General features: G+C 36.2%; 1 protein-coding gene across 1 annotated transcript; it reads left to right on the top strand.

Annotated features, from left to right (window-relative positions):
- Positions 1–793: 793 nt before the first annotated feature.
- LOC145769618 (uncharacterized) lies at positions 794–12,000 on the top strand. The gene is made up of 5 exons (XM_082581288.1): positions 794–882; positions 1,456–1,572; positions 2,789–2,842; positions 8,216–8,263; positions 10,821–12,000. Exons 1-5 carry the CDS (start codon positions 806–808, stop codon positions 10,993–10,995), a joined length of 471 nt encoding a protein of 156 aa, XP_082437414.1. The 5' UTR covers positions 794–805; the 3' UTR covers positions 10,996–12,000.
- Positions 12,001–15,508: the final 3,508 nt, after the last annotated feature.

The following is a 15,508-nucleotide window of genomic DNA, read 5'->3' as shown; positions in this document are numbered from 1 at the left end:
TGGAAACCACTCGCATAGAACATGCAACTTTGGATCAGAAGATACTTTAGTATAGTAAAGAAAGATTAAACGTCACTGTATTAACAATTTTACGGCCAAGCAGAATACTTTTTAGAGCATAGAAACTACAGTAAATAAAAACTAAAACACCACCGAAAAATTTTAAATTTTCGTGTGGGGTTTTAAGTTTTAGTTTAGGAATTTTACGTCTAAAGAAACTGAAGTTGGCTGTGAATTGCTGTACACTCAAAAGAAAGTATTTTGTAATTGGAAAATCTTTGTCTGGACCAACATTACATCATTGCTAAATTACTTAATCATTTTTGTGCAGCAATGACTTTTACGGTGACTACGACAGATCAGCTTCAATAAACAAACTGGTTAAAGTTACCTAATTACAAATATCTTTATTACTATACTTTGTCAAAGTATGAAGCATTTTCCTTCATATTTAGTTTCCATGTGACGTTTATTTAACTTTTCCATTGATATAATTGAAATCCTGACAGTACTTTTACAACGAATGAAGCTGTAAGGATTGGTAATTTAATACAATTCAACCAACTTTGCACTTTACCAAACAATTTTATACAGTATAATATAAAAACACAATGATTTAATATTTGCGGCTTAAATTACAATTAGGCCTACATGTTTGGTTTCTGTGCACTAAGCAAGTGGAGTTCATAATTTACTGACTGGTTTGTATCTTTTTGCAGACACCAGTCTTGTAAAAAAACACGAAATAAACATTCCTATCTTTATTTTGATTGCGAGTTTACTACATCTAGAATTCAAACACAAAATGTTTTCGCAAATCTTGATGGTTTTACAACTTGTGCTATTGCTACAAATCGTGTCGGGAATCAATTCTTCTAGAATGTAAGTTTATTGATAATATTGTGAAAAAAATCACTGAAGATCTTGATATATTAGGTAATAATAAGAATGCAATACCATTAGGATGTAACCTCCATTTTGATAAATAATAAATAACTTGTATTCAGTTTTACTTGTCTGGCTTGTAATCTGGGCGTGGTAACAAACTAAATTATCCCGGGAAATTATAAATAAAAGCGCCCCAATTTAATCAAAGCAGACTTAAAATGCAACATACAACGCCCACTTCCAAATTGTATGACTCATTTAAACTTTACTTGGTAATTTCGTAAGTAAAACTAAAAATTCTATTTGTTGCAACACAACAGTTTTATATTTCGATGCTCGATCTTTCTGGTTTATCGATCATAATCATGTCATTCAAACTTCATTTGTCGTTTGACGCTCATAAGAAGATGCGATTCGTAAAGGAGTTTTAACGAAGACCTTTAGCTTATTTCGACTGTTAACAAAAAGCTGACTGCGGTACCTAGTACGTGTTTAGTATTTTGCACATTTCTCAAGTTTTTTTTTTCAAATATTCAACCAATAAAAACTTTGAATTTATCGTTGCAGTGCAGGTGATGTCGATAGTGTTGACGAAGAATATCAACACCCTGATGTGAGAACCCCTTCCAAGGTGAATAACGCTACTTCGACGGAAAACCCAGAAAACAATGTCGACACTTCCAGGTAATAGAGACGCTGGTGTTGTCAATCTACTTTATGCCCATGCAACAAATCTACAAAGCATTATTACAAACTCTTGGCAACTGCCAGGCTGATTTCAAGCAAATCTGAACGTGATAAAATATGCAACAGAAAACTTAAAACCGTTCAACAAAGTTACAATATTATGAACTGTTACAATAAATATTGTAACTTATTCCAGAAACTCGCAAAAATATTTTTAACAATTTGCACAAAACATTTTCTTTACAAATACCTCGACATACAGAACGACATTTGAATGTTGGATGTTGTAGAATTGTAGGATGTTGTAGATGTTGTAGGATGTTGTAGAATTGTAAGTCATGAGAAAATAAAATGTAGCTCTCTACTGACTTATTGCGGCGATGTTTATTGCGACCAACTCTCGGAAACATAGCCGCCATTTTTTTTAATTGCTTTTTACTCTGTATTGTATTTAGAAATATAAATTGAAGTCATTTTCCACATATCAAAAACCCTACTAAAATTTGGCAAGACGCACGAGATCGATCAAACTGGAACATCATTGTACATCGAGGGCTGTATCACTGTATCAGCTATACAGAAAGAGAGAAGCCATTTTTCAACTAAGTGTTAAAATAACATTAATAATTCAATTTTGTTTTCCCCATTTGCAATGTAAAGGTAGAATGCGAAATTAAAAGAAACCACAAACTAAACATAACCAAATACAAGCGAAGTTCATGCAACATAACAATATATCAAATTTTCTTTTTTACACGTGCTAGCAGAAGATGCTATTACTATAGCGAAATCGATTCTTAATAAATTACACTAAGAGGTTAGATTGTTGAGCAAATGCCAGCATTTGATGAATGCAAAATAGTAGCACCAAATCAAGGACTCATATGATTTTTATGTATGAATTGGAAACTGCATTTTCTACTTTGCACATCACCTGCGGTCAACGAGTTGTGCAGTGCTGCTGTAGGTTACTTAGAAAACAATTAATGTTTGTTTACTTTAGTTGTCATTTTGTACAATAAGTAGGCTATCAACCTAGATAGCAAATCAGTCGTTTTTTAGATTGATTCAACGTCTACAGCCTACACTTTCTGGGTAGATGAAGCAGTTTCATGTGAATATTAACAACTATGTTTTTGAAAATATTATTTAATAATAATAATAATATTTTTGATAATTTGATAATAATTATCAAATCGTCTTATGTCAATAGAGCTCGACTGTCCAGAACCAGAAGAAGCGGAAACTGGTGCAAGATGGGCATAATGTAAGTGCTTCTGTTCAAAAACTAATTTGCGAACCACTTTTTATACAGCTTCATAATAGATCTCCTGTTAAAGTGTTAATATTACTATCATTAGTGTTAGTAGTTTGGTTTATTCGTTAGGAGATGGTTGGCGCAATGGCGAGCGCAGTATAGGTCCAAGAGGATTATACCCACATTCAAAGGGATACAAAGTAAATTTAACTTAAAGTGCAAAATCGAAATTGCATCGTCTTTCAGCTAAGCTTCCAGTTTGAACGTTGGCAAGGCCTGTGTAAATAGAAGGGTGTGGTAGGACAAACTGGGGCGTGTTTTCACAATTTTTACAAATCAGCATGTAGGCTATCTCTTTCTGTATCAATAGTATCGAGATGCTTGATAGTGCAATTGAAAAAGGTATCATTTCACATCATTTAGCTACAGCTAAAGTTTTTCCAGGTTATCTTGTTTTTACATCAATGCGTGTTTAATGCATGTGGATGGGTTGTGACAACACGCCCCACACCAAGAAACAATGGTTTTAATAGCCCTACAAGCTGAATCATGCTAAAAGGAATAAAAGAATCATGCTGTGACAACACGCCTCGGTTTGCCTTAATCCCAAGAAAACTTTCTTTGACATCATTTGAAATTTAAATATGATTTAGGAGCCAAAATTTCGCCAAAAGAATTAAGCAATATAAGTGCACAACACAAAGTTGCGTACTTAAAAAAACAATAGAGGAGATAAAACAAGACCCATCATTGAAAAAATGTTTGCCAAAAATAGAACAATGCCGGGGGGAAATGAGAAAAATAAGAAATCAAGAAAATTTTCTTCTTCGTCGGATAAGCTCACACGACGACGAAGAAAAACTTGATCTCGGTGAACTGATTCGATTGGAAATATCAATCGTCAATATATTGCTAAAGCCATTAATTTCAAGTAACGATTGAGCCAGGCCCGTAGCCAGCCAGGGGCCAGGGGGGGCCTCGTCCCCCTGAAAAAAATTTCGCCCCCCCTGGCAAAATTCCAACATTCTCGAGCAACAGTTACAATTGTAATGATTTTGCCCATCTTTTCCGTTGCAGAGCTCCAACCTAGGCCCAATTAACTACAATTGTTTTGTTTAGTTAACACCTAAGATGATTAAACAATTTCGCCCCCCTCCCTACCCCCTCCTTTGGCAACCTCAACATGTTCAATTCAACCAAGGCCAACACGTGTTAGGTTGGTAGACAACTTGTCAGAAACTGTGCAAAATAAAAATGTTTTGGGAAAGAATGATAACCTAACAAAGAGGGAATGGTTTTCCAGCAGGCCTACAAACCGGTACAAATTAGGCTATTTGATATCAGCTGTCGCTATTCTCGGTACCATATTCTAAGGGTCAGTGATAACCAATTTGTGCAGTGATAAATCGCAAAATGTGCAGTGGTAAAGCAAGTGGTTTTTGAAGACAACGCATACAAAATATAAACCCGTAATCTTTAGCAGTGTTTATTTTTTCTCTTCAATCAGTGTAAATAAATTTTGTTTCTAGTTTTCTAATCTGTAAAGTATTCAACCTTGCAGCAGATATTGTTACATTTGGATCTAGCACTGCCGTTTGTGAGTGTGGATTCTCAGTGTTAACAAGGGTTGACGCCCCCACTAGACGGAGCATGTTACAACCAAGACAGGCAAACTTGGTGCTTATGGCCTTTGAACATTCTGTATCGAAATCTATCGATTTAGACTTGTTTGTGAGACGGTTTGCATCCAAACATCCGCGACTGCAATAGACTAGCTCACGGGTGTATAGGCGGAATGTAATCGTATATATCAAAATCCTCGGCACTAGCTTCTTCGAGCCAGTTAAAGTTTTTGCTCATAACCAGTGGCATAGCCAAGGGGGGGGGGAGGTTATGGGGGTTGCAACCCCCCCTTTGGCACGCGTGTGACGTACGTCACGATATTGCAAATGATGGTTTCAGTCTCTTTATGTCTCTAAAACAAAGTTTGCCTAACTTTACACGAAACTGCAAAGAGCAAGTTTTGCCATTACCAAACATTCAAATATCTTAGCCTGGAATTAGCAACAAGAAAACATAGAGACTTGTAGCTTTATTTCCGAAAAATGCCGAAGAAAACATGATCTTATCCTTTTGCTATGCCACCGGACAGCACCATTTTACAGGAATATTCACACCCACATTTTTGTTGAAAATACTCTCAGAATGCACCAAATTCAAAGTAATTTTTCAAAATTTTCTGGGGGAGGCCCCCCAGACCCTCCGCCGCTGGGTATCGCGATAAGCGAAACTCGCCATCACCCCCTCCCCCCCCCCCCCTTTCAAAATTCCTGGCTACGCTACTGCTCAAACTTATAATTACATTGAATGGTGTTTTATATTGAGACCAAGTCTGCAATAGTGATTTTCAGGGCTGTAGAGTCGGGCGAAAAATATACGACTCCACCTCCGACTTCTCAGTTTATATCTGGCAGACTCCGACTCCAACTTCAGTGATGCCAGATTTTAGAAGGTTGTCAGATATTTTTGATGTTTTATTCTTTTTTATTTTTTTAATTAATTTCACTAAATTTGGAATCAAAATTGAAACGGCGACTTGCAAAAAACTGACAAGAAGCAACACTTCTATTTTCTGATAAAGGTTTGGTGCGCAATACGCAGAACAAGAAACAATAGTTTCAAAAAGTGTATTGCAAACAAAATTTTATTTTTTATGTTTTTTTTAAGAAGTCGGCCATTTTTTTAATGGCTTCGACTCCGGAAACGTCAAAATCCCACCGACTCCGACTCCACAGACCTGCTGATTAGTAGTTTGAGTGAATTGTGATGCAATTTTTTCAGTAATTTTTTATTGTTTTATAAAAACGCAAGCTTACAATTATATTTTAATGAGGTTGTCTCAGTCTTAAGGTAATCATTTGTTCCATGAACACTGTTTTGTAAAGCGCTTTTTGTTGAAATAATACAACAGCTAGTATGTATATGTTGCCTTTTTTCAGAATGCATTTTATTTTTCTGAAGCCAACGTTTGAACAGTTATAAATAGCGCCGCCAACCAGAAATCGGAGACAATAAGACAAGCCACGCATTCTAACCATGCATGCACCTAACTGCCAGTGCCACCCATACGTCCCGGCCGGGAGGGGTTACGGTTGTTTAAGGGGCCACTTTTGTCAATCTTCTAAATGTTTTTCAGCTATTTATAAAGAAAAAAGTTGCTACAGAAGCAAGATATTTAATAGCTTAAAACAGACATGTGCATTGTGCAACCTTTTCTACTTCCGGGCCAAATATGAAACTTTAGATGATAACGCGGCCACATCAACTTTTTTTAGAAAAAAAAAATATCATCGTTTTCTATTGAAAGTGTTTTATTGCGTAACAACAAGCCCAAAATACGCAGGTCAACAGAAATTGGTGGTGTTTCGCAAAGTTAAAAGTGATCTCTGAAAAACAGATTTCACCAATGCCATTTTGCGTGTAGGCCTATGAACTGTTGTAAGGTAATCCACACAAATGAAAGAGGTGTAGGCCGTAGGGCTTCGCCGACAGAAAACGTACTTCGTACGCCCTGTCTTGTCAATACAATTTTTGTTCCTAAATACCTGAAAGTTTTCCAAAACGATGGTGGCATACTCTCTGCACTACAACAGCAATAATGTGGCGAAGTTTGCCCGGGATGTTTAGTAAGCTCACTTACCATTGTTTAGCCTACAAGCTCAGTTACTCACTATGTCTCCGGTTTTCACGCAACATTATTTTGCAATCAAGAAAAATTGACAGTGGCGGAATATTGACTACAGCAAAACATTCTCAATTTCAATCTCAAAATCAAGCTCAAAAAGTAGAAAAGATAATTGAAAAAACAACAAACAACTCTCAAATCTAAGAAAAGATAAAAATTTAACAAAATAGAAGTCCAAGTTTACGGGGAAACCGCAAGGTTGGCAACATTGTTCTACACGCTTTAACTACGAAACTTGCATTGTAAAATTGCAAGCCAGCGTTATTATATCAAAAAGCTTCAGCATAACATTACACAGTTCACGAAAATGGCAATCCCTGGAAAATGTACACTTGCTTTGAAGTGAAGATAAGATGCTATTCACAAAGTTTTTACGATTCATTCCGTGCCTCCCTCAATCTGATTCTTCCGCCAATGCTGGGAACAATGAGATATAACTTGAAATGACTAGTATACTGTACACTGTACAGCAGTGCTTTTCAACCGGTGGGATGGTAGCCTACGCACTTGTGCGGATAAAAAAATTGTAATGCGGAAGACAAATGTGGTGCTAATGAGGCGAATGATATTTGTATAGAAACATGCCATTACAAAAAGTAAGGGCAAACTGGTCCAGACCATCACGAAAATTAGGCGTATGAGAATTTTGCCTGATTTTTACTTTTTGTTATGTGTAATGAGACTAATAATGTATTGTTAGCTATGGCAGGCAGTGTGTCTTTGATGCCTGTTCTCAAGTTCTCACCCCAAAGCCAAACCAGCGCTACTTGTTCTATGGCCGCTAGCGGTTTCTTTGTGCGTAAAGTTGTGCGCTAAATCGGGGCGGCATTGACATATTCGGTATGCTTTAATGAGCACAACACCACTCTACAAAAATGTGGAATTGGTATATTCAAAGCGGATATTCAAAATCCCATTGTTCAAGCAAAAACTTCAATTTTGGAAAAATAATTCTTCATGTTAACAACCTGAAAAGTTTGAAGATGGTCCAGACCTTTTTGTCTACATAAATAAAATAGGCTCTGTAGGAGCATGTATAATTATTATCAAGGCAGCAAGCTTTTTAGCATTTGTGGTCTACATTCTACTTGATAGTTTTGAAGCTTATTTTCTCTGTCATCAGAATGAAAATCCAAAGCTATGGATTTTTAAGCATTTTGGCAAACATTAGGCTACCCTCTGAGAACTTTAGTTGTATCTTTAAAAACGATTTTTTTTGCCGCTTGGGTTTGTTAACATCAAACGAGATCGTCGTCGTTAAGTGAGGGTATGGGGCTGAGAGTCTATCCTTTTACCACCCCAAATTCACGATGCTCCCCGGACTACACTGGAAGGCTACTAGAGAGCAGCCAGTCTTTGGTTTCATCATCCATGACACGCAGACCTTCCACTCCGTTAGTTGGCTTGAAGATGGTATACAGTCATTGATGATGTAAATAAAGGAGCTGTCTTCCGAGACACTTGCTGACCCAATGCGGGGCGCTTTACCTAAAAAATTTAGAAAATTTACAGAAAAAATCATCATAATAATAGTTAATAATCATAATAACGTTTTTGATAATAATAGTTAATAATCATAATAATGTTTTTGATAATTTGATAATAAATAATTATATCAAACCGTCTTATGTCAATAGAGCTCGAAGGGCCAGAAGAATCAAAAAATGGTGCAACGTTGACGAAAAGTAAGTGCTTTTGTTCAAAAACTAATTTGCGAGCCACTTTTATAACGCTCCATGATAGATCTCCCGTTAAAATGTTAATATTATTATCATTAGTGTTGGTAGTTTCGTTTATCCGTTAGCAGGTGGTTGGCGCAATGTATAGCACAGTACAGGATTATACCCACAATTACGTAAAATTCATGATTTGTATGGTGGGAAATTAAACAACTGGTAATCGGTTAAAAAATGGTTTTTAACTTGAGAAGCCACTTTTGTAACATGCAGACGCTGAGTTTCCGGCACCGTATTTGTAACCTGCAGGTCGATGCAGCAGATGAGGTAATTATTGACCAATCAGAAGGCAAGACTTAACCCAGCTGAGAAAAAGTTTGCTGGGGAAAAGTTTAAGAGAATAGGGTTTCTCACAACTCACAGCATTATTTGTCAAAATCGAACTTGGGAAGAATCAAAAGAGTTTCAGAAAACAATTACAATAAAAGTTTAGGGAATAATGTTTGCGTACAAATTTTCGATTGCTAAGTTTTCAGTTAAGCTACTTGTCAAATTTATCAAAATGTATTGCTGGCATGCTTATGAAAACTTCGACACCATAGGAAAATGTTGCGTGTTGTAAGGAACGTGATTTACTAAACTTTTTTCAGAATTTCTTTCAATTGCGTTAAAAACTGCTCTTTGATTCCTTAAAACACCTCATCTGCTGTATAAGAATATCTTCGAGGATACCCTGCAAACTAATAAATCAATATGGAAACATATTAGACATTACAATATGTTTTCCGTGTGGATTTATTGGTTTGCAGCGTATGTAATGTATTGATTAATAATTACCTCATCTGCTGCATCGACCTGCAGATTACAAATACGCTGCAAGTAACTCAGCGTCTGCAATCGGTCTTTAGTCAACTTTGAACTGGCATGGCCTGTGTATAAAGGTCGCCATGGGATGTATATTTTTTAAAACGGTCAAAAATGAAATAATTTTGTTTCTTCATTTAATAAAAAAATGTTGATCGATTAATCTAGTTGTTAATATCTTATTAGATAATAACTTTAAACAAAATTGCTAATAATATAATTGATATTTTATCATTTTTACTGATCATGAAATTATCACAGGGCCTCGAACGAAATTTTATGGGAGGACTAAAGGATTTTTGATAACTATTTTTGGCTTTTCTATTGTTAAACATTGACATTGACACATTATAGATGTAGGTTAGTAACATTGCAACGTAAATAAAAAGTTGAGCAAGAAATAGATTCCATACACATAAATAATATCACAAAGACTTTATTTGTATCTCAATTCTTCAATATTTATCTAGTAATCAACAATTATAATAGCTTCTTTTTAAGTAAAACGACAACTCTCTTATTTCAATAAGAATTATATTCCATACTTTTACTCGCCCTTGCTGCCTTGTCGGGACCTTGTTGATCTGTAACTTGAGATGGACCTAACTTTTCATTACTCAAAAGATATCTATTGAAGTTTAGCCGTTGTAAAAAGTTATCTAAGTTTTCAGGCGTTGTTTTTCTGTATTGTTATTTAACATTTTTACGATTATTACTATTGTTAATATTTCAATTACTTTTCTTTTAGTTTTGAATTTGAATAGTTATCAAAAATCCTTTAATCCTCCCATAAAATTTTGTTCGAGGTCCTGTGATAATTTCATGATCAGTAAAAATGATAAAATATCAAATATTAGCAATTTTGTTTAAAGGTATTATCCACTAAATATTAACAACCAGATTAATCGATCAACATTTTTTTATTAAATGAAGAAACAAAGTTATTTCATTTTTGACCTTTTTAAAAAATATACATCCCATGGCGACCTTTATACACAGGCCATGCCAGTTCAAAGTTGACTAAAGACCGATCCGTTAGAAGCCGAAATCGCTAGTATAAGCTGATAATTTGAGTGGATGTTAATAAATATATTCTTTGTGTATATTGTGAGTCACGTTTGTGATGTTGTTACCACAAACATAATGTACTAGAGTTTGGCACTTGTGCTGGAAATCTAAAACACGTCTGACAACACTGGCAATAAAAGATTTTTCATTTTTAAACGTAAAGTTAAGAGTGTTGCAGTGATTTGAGATTCAGGAATCGCTGTGTATATCTGTTATATTCTATATCTATTGTATATTCTATATCTTATGTCTATTCAGAAATCCTGTGTATACTGTTGAGATCGGTATGGTAGGACGAACTCTGTCGTGTTGTCACAATTTTTACAAATCAGCATGTATTTCGTTCTGTATCAATAGTATCGAGATGCTATAAGATAGTGCAATTGAAAGAGGCATCATTTGGCTTCATTTAGCTACAGCTAAAGTTTTTTCAGGTTATCTTGTTTTTACATAAATGCATGTTGAATGCATGTAGATGGGCTGTGACAACACGCCCCTCCCCAAGAAATAATGGTTTTAATAGGCCTGCAAGCTGAACGAAATAAAAGAATAATGCTGTGACAACCCGCCTCGGTTTGCTTTACTTTCCAAGAAAACTTTTTTTGACATCATTTTAAGTTTAAATATGATTTAGGTGCCGAGAATTGATAAAAATACATCCGAAATATGCGTGCCTGCTGAACGACAGTTGCACATGTGCACATGTGGTGGTGTCGGTAGAACAAAACGAGTCATTAAGGGAATGTGTGTCAGAGCTTACAAAATGCCAGAGGATACTGAAAAAACTAAGGAAATCAAGAAAAACATGATCGCTGTGACTGGTTTGATTCGAAATATCAATGGTCTTCAATCATTGGTAAAGTCGTTAATATTAAGTGAAGATTAAGCGACACCGTTAGCATTGTCTGAGAAATGGAAAATGAGGTCAATGTGTGTTGCAATTGATTTTTGCCACCGTTAGTTTACATTTTGATTTGAATCTTTTATAATAATCGATACAACGCAAGGTTCGCAAGCTTAATTTGTGGTCAACATGTTATGAAAACATCTTCATTTATTTATTATTTATTTGATTGTTTTTGTCGTTTAAGTTATGACCCCGCTTGAGTATCGTCACATTTTATCATTCAACTGTATTGCACAAGCAATGTAAAACCCGTTGTGATTCTACCTAGAGGTTAGATCAGAGCAATGCTCTTAAACTTTTTTTCCAAAACTTGTTGAGCACATTTAAACTTATCGTTATATTGAATGGTGTTTTATATTGAGACCAAGTCTGCATTAGTGATTTTCAGGGCTGCGGAGTCGGGCGAAAAATATACGACTCCGACTCCTCAGTTTAAAACTGGCAGACTCTGACTCCGGCTTCAGTGTTGCCAGATTTTAGCAGGTTGCCAGATTTTTTTTTTTTTTTAAATTAACTTCATTAAATTTGTAATCAAAATTGAAACGGCGACGTTCACAAAACTGACAAGAACCAACAGTTTTATTTTTTGATAAAGATTTATAGCGGAATACAGTGAACAAGAAACAATATTTTGAAAAAGTATATTGCAAACAAAAATGTTATTGTTTATGGTTTTTTATCAAGCCGGAGTCGGCCACTTTTTTAATGGCTCCTAATCTGGAAACGGCAAAATCCCACCGACTCCGCAGACCTGCTGATTAGTAGTTTGAGTGAATTGTGATGCAATTTTTTCAGTAATTTTTTATTGTTTTATAAAAACGCAAGCTTGCAATTATATTTTAATGAGGTTTTCTCAGTCCTAAGGTAATTATTTGTTCCATGAACACTGTTTTGTAAAGCGCTTTTTGTTGAAATAATAAAACAGCTACTATGACAATGTTGCCTTTTTTCAGAATGCATTTCATATTTCTGGAGCACAACGTTTGAACACCCAACAAGCAAATCATCGCCTTTTTACATTGATTCAACGTCTACAGACGTTGATTTGCTGGCTGGGCGTTACAAATAGCGCCACCAATCGGAAATTGACGACAATAAGACAAGCCACGCGTTCTAACCATGCATGCACCTAACTGCCAGTGCCACCCATACGTCCCGGCCGGGAGGGGTTACGGTTATTTAAGGGGCCACTTTTGTCAGTCTTCTAAATTTTTTTCAGCTATTTATAAAGAAATAAGTTGCTACTGAAGCAAGATATTTAATAGCTTAAAACAGACATGTGCAACCTTTTCTACTTCCGGGCCAAATATGAAACTTTAGATCAGTGGTTCCCAACCTGGGGTTCGCGGACCCCTTGGGGGTCCGTGAGAAAACATTTGGGGGTCCGTGATTACCTTGATAAATTTTGGAAATAAAAACAAACGAAAAGCGATCTTTTTACTTTCATTTCTCTCTTTAAATGCAAATGTGTCAAGCTCAAGCCCGCGAGAATAAACTGCAACAACAGCTCTCTCATTAAATTTGCTTGGGTTGAAAAAGTTTCGGCATGGCATTTTGGGTCACCTTAATATTTAAATACTGCTGACATTTCTTGAACAATTCATTCATTTTCTTATTTGAGCGACTGTTTAACCTGATATTTGCTGCAGGAGTCATAGCGGCAATGCAATATGACACAGTAGGCTACGGTACAGTAGTTGAGTACTGTAGCATAATCATTACAATAGTCAATACAGTAGTATGTTAATTGAGTTTCAGGCAAAATTTAGGTAGGGGTCCGCAGAATTAATAATTTGTCTAAAGGGGTCCGTGACAACAAAAAGGTTGGGAACCACTGCTTTAGATGAAAACGCGGCCACATCAACTTTTTTTAGAAAAAAAAATATCATCGTTTTCTATTGAAAGTGTTTTATTGCGTAACAACAAGCCCAAAATACGCAGGTCAACAGAAATTGGTGGTGTTTCGCAAAGTTAAAAGTGATCTCTAAAAAACAGATTTCACCAACGTCATTTTGCGTGTAGGCCTATGAACTGTTGTAAGGTAATCTAAAGTTCTACGGTGGGATGGGATGACGCAACGTACAAGGCGTTGGCTTTCCAATTATGCAAACCTGGTTCGACTCACAGCTTCAGCTGGTTGTTGAAAAACACCGTTCACCTCTACCCAGGGTGTAAAAAATTGGGTGGGCGTAGTTGCTGAAGTAAAGGCGGCCGAGAGAAAGGAACTGGCCACGCTACTCTCCTTAGTGCCGAAGGCTTAGTGTATACTGTATAGCCTAATGAGAACCTTATCTTCTCATTCGCCAAAGCTCAGTATCTGAGTATGGGACCTTTACCTTTACAGTTCTACACAAATGAAAGAGGTGTAGGCCGTAGGGCTTCGCCGTCAGAAAAGGTTTTTCGTACGCCCTGTCTTGTCATTACAAATTTTGTTTCCAAAAACCTGAAACTTTTCCAATACGATGGTGGCATACTCTCTGCACTACAACAGCAATAATGTGGCGAAGTTTGCCCGGGATGTTTAGTAAGCTCACTTACCATTGTTTAGCCTATACAAGCTCAGTTACTCACTATGTCTCCGGTTTTCACGCAACATTATTTTACAATCAAGAAAAATTGACAGTGGCGGAATATTGACTACAGCAAAACATTCTCAATTTCAATCTCAAAATCAAGCTCAAAAAGTAGAAAAGCTAATTGAAAAAACAACAAACAACTCTCAAATCTAAGAAAAGATGCAAATTTAACAAACTAGAAGTCCAAGTTTACGGGGAAACCGCAAGGTTGGCAACATTGTTCTACACGCTTTTAAGTACGAAACTTGCATTGTAAAATTGTAAGGCAGCGTTATTTTATCAAAAAGCTTCAGCGTAACATTAGCACACAGTTCATGAAAATGTGCACTTGCTTTGAGGTGAAGATAGGATGCTTTTCACAAAGTTTTTACGATTCATTCCGAGCCTCCTTCAATCTGATTCTTCCGCCAATGCTGGGAACAATGGGATATAACTTGAAATGACTAGTATACTGTACAGAATAGTCTACACTTTTAATATTATCCTAAGTATCGCGCGGCCGCACTGCGGCCCGCCGGTTGCACATATCTGGCTTAAATCATGCAAGGCTGTATTGATCGTTTTTCCCGTTCTCGGCTGTAGGGGGTGAACTTAGTGAAGGGACTCATACATGTTTAGTTTCTCTAGCATTTTTAGGTTATTTGAAATAAAACACCAGAAAATGTTGCTACAAAAGCTCGACATTTAAGTTAGTAATAACATCAATGGATGGAACTTTGGATTATTGATCATCATTTGGTATGATTATTATAAATTAATGAAACCATTAAATCTACGTTGTTTTGCTAAAGTGTATTAAAAAAGAAATAACATCATCCACTCGCTACCCTAAAAAGTGTCTTTCAACGGTTGATAGAATAGGACTTGTTCAACGTTAAACGTTTCTAAAATGCAGAAGATGTTCAATATTGGCAGCCGGTTGCTTTGACAGGAATAGTTCACGGTATACTTTTGGAGCTGAGCTAATTTTATTGGCTTAAATTTTTTTCATTTTTACATTCGAAAGAGAAGCCGTGCAAAGGCTGTTCAGTCAAACAGATTGCAAAGCAAAACCAGAGGCGCCAGAACGGTTTTTGACTGGGGGGAGGGCAGGATTATGAAAAAAAGGCACGTTTGTTGCTGAGAGGCCAATTTTTTTTAAAGTTTTAAGCATAGTTAATAAATTAACGATGTTTTAAGATAAGATATAGCGATAATGTTCATCCATCAGCTCATCATCGAGTAATGATACAAGTGTCCAGTATACAAAGAACAATGGCAAGGAAGGGCATCTGCTATGTTATAATGATGTAGGTGGTCACAGCGGTAAACCATAATCTCTTCTTGGGAAAATTGTAACGTAAGATTCCCAAATCCGTTCGTCTGCATGCAATGACCCAAAAATAAACACACTTTCGAAACGTCTATTCAAAAGTGTATTCCAGTAAAATTAGCCCGAGGCTATCGAAATGACTGGTGCAACGCCGTACACCTAAAAACTGTCACTACAATACAAATTACTTGGATAAAAGACGGAACCTTTGTCCAGCTAGCAAGCACTAAGCCAACAGTTAAATGTGCGGCCAACTTTCAAACAATCATTTTACGAATGACCAGAATAGATAGCAATATCTCAAATTCACGTATGCAGTACTGTGACGCAATAATGAAAGACAATTATGAAGTCATTCCAACAGGTGTTTAAAGCTGATGTAATATTTCCTGTTTAAACAGGCCCAAACAGGTTTGACACAATTCTTATGAACGCTGGTGCAATTTTGGCACATGCTTTAGGAATTTCCATGACGTAATATTCAGTAGACTTGAACGGTTTTTATATGACGTTTGATTTGGTGAAAA

This window comes from Aplidium turbinatum, chromosome 4 (assembly GCF_918807975.1).
Source record: "Aplidium turbinatum chromosome 4, kaAplTurb1.1, whole genome shotgun sequence".
Classification (NCBI taxonomy): Eukaryota; Metazoa; Chordata; class Ascidiacea; order Aplousobranchia; family Polyclinidae; genus Aplidium; species Aplidium turbinatum.
This window is presented reverse-complemented; position numbering and strand designations above follow the sequence as displayed.

Bases quoted from the DNA above. Each gene is read 5' to 3' on its own strand.
- LOC145769618 (XM_082581288.1), top strand. From the start codon at position 806: ATGTTTTCGCAAATCTTGATGGTTTTACAACTTGTGCTATTGCTACAA. The intron at 1,573-2,788 runs GTAATAGAGACG...TTATGTCAATAG, and splicing joins AACAATGTCGACACTTCCAG to AGCTCGACTGTCCAGAACCA. The intron at 8,264-10,820 runs GTAAGTGCTTTT...AATATGATTTAG, and splicing joins TGGTGCAACGTTGACGAAAA to GTGCCGAGAATTGATAAAAA.